The sequence below is a fragment of the Fibroporia radiculosa genome, assembly GCF_000313525.1.
Source record: "Fibroporia radiculosa TFFH 294 genomic supercontigs, scaffold13985, whole genome shotgun sequence".
In the NCBI taxonomy this organism is placed as follows: domain Eukaryota; kingdom Fungi; phylum Basidiomycota; class Agaricomycetes; order Polyporales; family Fibroporiaceae; genus Fibroporia; species Fibroporia radiculosa.
The window spans coordinates 475-4,861 of record NW_012133485.1 but is presented as its reverse complement, the minus strand read 5'-3'; the positions used below and the strand labels follow the sequence as shown (position 1 = coordinate 4,861).

The following is a 4,387-nucleotide window of genomic DNA, read 5'->3' as shown; positions in this document are numbered from 1 at the left end:
CGGCCACGTCGAACGACTGCGGGCTACGCGCAGCACGGTGATGGGCCACTTACCATGAATCATACACGCCCGGCAGCGTCCCAACGAAGACGACATATGCGCCGTGTCTGGGCATTTTGTGTGTGCGGGACCAGGACCCCTGTGAGAGCGGCAGGGAGGTGACTCGAGGGGGGAGGACAAAAGGTGAATATTGGGATTAGACGAATTGGGGCCATTTGAGTCAACGAGAGAACACTCGGTTCCCGTCGGAGAGTTGATTAGACCCTCGACTCGACTCGACCTCGCTTCCTCCGCCGCTTGAGACAGCATACGTAAGGCACACAACGCGCTCGCCGCTCCTTGACAACCCCACTCGCATCGCTCACGCAGCCCAGCTCGCTGTGCAAGGCGTCGGCGAGGGACTTGGACTTGCGATCCATGTCTTACATGAGAAACAGACCCTGGCGGGCCGCACTCCATCACGGCATTCGCGGAGGTTGTACGCCACATCCAGAAAGGCTTTCGTAACGCGGAGACTTCATGCCAAATGCGACGGCTGATGGGTATACTCATCCAGATTACATAGAAATAGTATTACCTTCTGCATGGTACAGTACGGATTCATACGGAGAACGCCTCAGACAAGCAGGTCCATTGCACTCTGTGCGCTGCCCCGCGCACGACTATACAGCAATGTAGCCTCCACGACCAGCACTTTGTCTTGGCCGGACTGCGGAGCATAAGTGTGCGATAACGTCACTCAGCATGTAGGGCACTTCTCGCCAGAAGTCACGATGTCTGCTCGCGCCACACACAAAATCAGCTTTAGGGTCCACTCCGGCCACATGAATCAGGAATACGCACGGGATGAGGTCCATGCCGGACGCCCCATACGTCGAGTAGTTGTAGTAGGCTCCCAGCCCAAAGTAGGCGGCTAACGCCAGGAACAACCTACCGGTTACCAATTCAATCTCATCGTCAGAGCCTCTCAATTCCGAAGGACTCACAGCAGGAAGAAATAGCCAACACCCGAACCGACAGACTTTCCACTGCCTTTTGGTTTCTCCATATCTCCATCTGGTGTTGGTTCATCCCCACTCCCATCTCCGGCACCCCCACAACCCGACGGGGAACTCCATTCCACCCACATTTCTGATCCGTCGTACGAGTAGAACGATGGTTCTGAGCTGTCTGGGCTACACAGCAATCTCAAATTGAACGATTGAGGCGTGGGGTCGTCATCCGCTGAGGGTGGATAGGAAGGACCTCTGAACGACACAGAGAGACCCTTGGGAGCTAGCACACACTAGGGTGAGTCTGATACGAGAGGCAGCCGCAGCGGAAGGAGGACGCACATGAAAGGGCGGAGTATTGGACGTTGGACGCAGATGACGTCGCAAGCTGTATCACAGACATTATTCGGTCGTCTTCGTCACTTTTGCGGTTGGTCTTGGTCAGGCATGCTCGTGTTCCTGAAGGACACTGAGTGAGAACGGATGCAGACGTCCATGAGCCACGACCTTCACGGCTGCGTCGAGAGCGGCGCAGAGGGCACGAACCTGGTCCCTGTCAGAGACGTCCTCCAGTGGCTCCAGGTCTGAACACAGGCTGAACCGGACGGATTCAATCATGGTGCTTGGTGGGGTTTCCCAATCGCGCTTGACCAGGTGCACGCCAGCGAGCGTGGTCAGGTCATACTGGAGGCCGTCATGCGTGATATGACAGTCGAAAGCATCGTCCTGAGCGAGTGCGGTCGCAGACAGCAATGCCACAGCTGCACCCTGGAGAAGTCTAAGAGGACGAGTGCGAGTCATGTCGAGGAGTTGTTAGGCAGACGGCTGCGATGGACCTACAAATAATGGACTTTGAGGAGGCGCGCTCGCTCGAGACCCCGACTCACTCCCGACTCGGCCTCGCTTACGTAAGACACGCGCGCAGGCGGGACTTCGAAAACCGCAAGACCCAAATTACGCGTTCGCGACGCGTCAGTGCCACACTGCGCACGCCGCACACATATAAAGCATTGCGGCTGTCCAACTCTGCACACATCCATCGCGACCACAGCATGGCGACCATCGACGACCTGATATCCCTCATATATCATGAAAAACAAGAACCGGGATCGATGCTGTGCGCCCAACACGCACTGAACTCTCTACTACGTGAGCACAAGCATCTTTCTGCTGGATGGTGCTAAACCTAGCTGCCGCGATTCCAGAGGGAAACTATGTCAGTATGTCTTTCGACATACTGTCGATATATGCTGAGGTCACCATCAGTTTACTGCACCCGATCTATCCGCCATTGCTCGATCTCTGGACGAGCAGGAGGCAGAGTACGAGGAGCGGAGCCATGACCACGATAGCGCCAACATGGACGACACAGGTGTGCACAACCACGCTCGTGAGGTGGAGCACTCATAATAAGCAACGACCCATCAGGGTTCTTCTCGGTGCAAGTCCTCGAGCGGGCACTTCAGGTCTGGGGACTTACGTACGTCTGCATCGTATCGATCTGAATCTCGTGTGCTTTACTGACTCGATTATGTACATTATCGTGCACGATACAGCCTGGTGCGATGGCGAAGTGAAACCATGCGCCCATACCAGGACCACCCACAGTAAGTTTTCCGCCCGCTTGCCACAGCCGTCGTGCAGAAGCGCTTCTACCCAATCACAGCACACAGATAGCCTTCATCCTGAATCTTCAACAGCATTGGTTCACCCTCCGACGCTTCGGAGCACTTTCGTCAAATCCATCCATAGATGCCGACCAAGGCATGAGCCACTGGTTCAACCTCAATTCGTTCCTCCAGGCACCAGAATGGATCAGCAAACTCTATCTGGGCATGGTCCTGCAGCAGGCCGAGGCTGAAGGTCGGTATTCCGATTAGATTGGGTTCTCTTGCACCATAACGATATATGCGCGTCTGCAGGCTACTCGGTATTTGCAATTGTTCAGGAGAATCCAAATGAACCCATTTCCCTCCCGCGCTCGCAAGCAGACGACCTTGCTGCTGCCATTTCCGAACCGTCCTCGCGCCCTGGCGCATACCTCTCCACCACACGGACACCGCCGCCAGAGGGCGCCTCCCGTGCACCTGCCCTCGCTCCTGAAGGCTTCGAAGACGAGGACATGGAGCTGCAGGCCGCACTACAGGCATCGCTACTAAGCGGTACGTATGGCAGTGCACACAGCTTCTCACACGATCCCGCCCCCGTCATTCCCCCGCCCATCCCGTCGTCAACCCGTCCCGTCGCAGGCGGGACGCCGACGCGCCGGCACGCAGGCCACACGCCGCCCATGTTTATCGAGGAAGACGAGGACGAGGACGAGGACGAGGAGATCGTGGAGGTTGACCCGATCGCGGCGAGCATGGCGCGCAACCGTGCGTTCCTGCAGCGGATGCAGCGCGAGCAGGAGATGGCGCTGCGCGAGGGGTATCAGGAGGAGCTGGCGCGCGGCGCCCAGCGCGGACACGCGCCGGAGGGGGACGAGGACGAGGACGAGGCCTTCCGCCGCGCACTCGCCGAGAGCGAGGCGATGGCGCAGGCGCAGCGCGGGGGGCCGGACGAGGGCGGCAGAGTCGACGACCTTGACGACGAGCCGCCCGTGGTTCCCCCGCGCATATCCCCGCCGCAGCCGCCGTCGGCGCGGAGTCAGCACCGTGTGTACGACGACGAGGACGCGGAGCTGCAGGCGGCGCTGAGGGCGTCGTTGGAGAGCATGCCAGAGGGCTTCCAGATGCCCGAGACCCCCCCTCCGCGCGCGGCTCCGCCACTACCCAGCCCCGGCGCGAGCACTCCTTCGCTGCTACCGCCCTTGCCAGCTCCAGCATTGGTGAGGCAGCCTTCTATTGCGTCAGAATCGGAGGGCGGGTTTGAGACGGAGTCAGAGGCTGAGCAGCCCCCGGTGGAACAGCTGAGCATGGAAGAGATTCGGAGGAGGCGTCTGGCGCGATTCGGAGGCTAGATGTATCTAGAGGTCTCAGTACCGACGTGTATGATTTGCGAATTTAAAGACATGCACAATGTGCTGTGGACATGTATCTCGAGCTCGGCCCTGAATACTTGAGTACTTATCACTGCCGACGCCATCCGTATACATCACAATTAGCCATTGCGGTACAGTAGTGAACAAGAAGGTGCACCAATAATACAACGGTCTACCTCTAAGAAAGTAACCATGCAAGTATGCAACCTCGACGTGTAACACCGTATAAGTTAGGCATGAACTTATAAAGGAACGTAGCGGCAAACGCGCAGACGTGGCCCTTCCCGCCTCAATTAGAAATAGCAATAACCGGCGTACATACCAGCATATGCAGGGTCGGAGCTGCAAACCAATAGGATGAAAACCGAACAGGCTCGAGAACAAACCATATGCCACCAAGGATAACACGATGTGC

The 4,387-nt window shown here is 57.5% G+C and overlaps 2 protein-coding genes across 2 annotated transcripts; one reads left to right on the top strand and one right to left on the bottom strand.

Annotated features, from left to right (window-relative positions):
• Positions 1-662: 662 nt before the first annotated feature.
• On the bottom strand, positions 663-1,793 carry FIBRA_07579 (uncharacterized protein; the record flags this gene model as incomplete). The annotated part of the gene is made up of 5 exons (XM_012329257.1): positions 663-777; positions 844-930; positions 987-1,275; positions 1,335-1,461; positions 1,539-1,793. 5 exons carry the CDS (start codon positions 1,791-1,793, stop codon positions 663-665), a joined length of 873 nt encoding a protein of 290 aa, XP_012184647.1.
• Positions 1,794-2,166: 373 nt separating this feature from the next.
• Positions 2,167-3,951, top strand: FIBRA_07578 (uncharacterized protein; the record flags this gene model as incomplete). Its single annotated transcript, XM_012329256.1, has 6 exons — positions 2,167-2,208; positions 2,259-2,364; positions 2,421-2,472; positions 2,549-2,599; positions 2,659-2,855; positions 2,915-3,951. The coding sequence occupies 6 exons, from the start codon at positions 2,167-2,169 to the stop codon at positions 3,949-3,951; spliced, it is 1,485 nt and encodes a 494-aa protein (XP_012184646.1).
• Between the last annotated feature and the right edge of the window lie 436 nt (positions 3,952-4,387).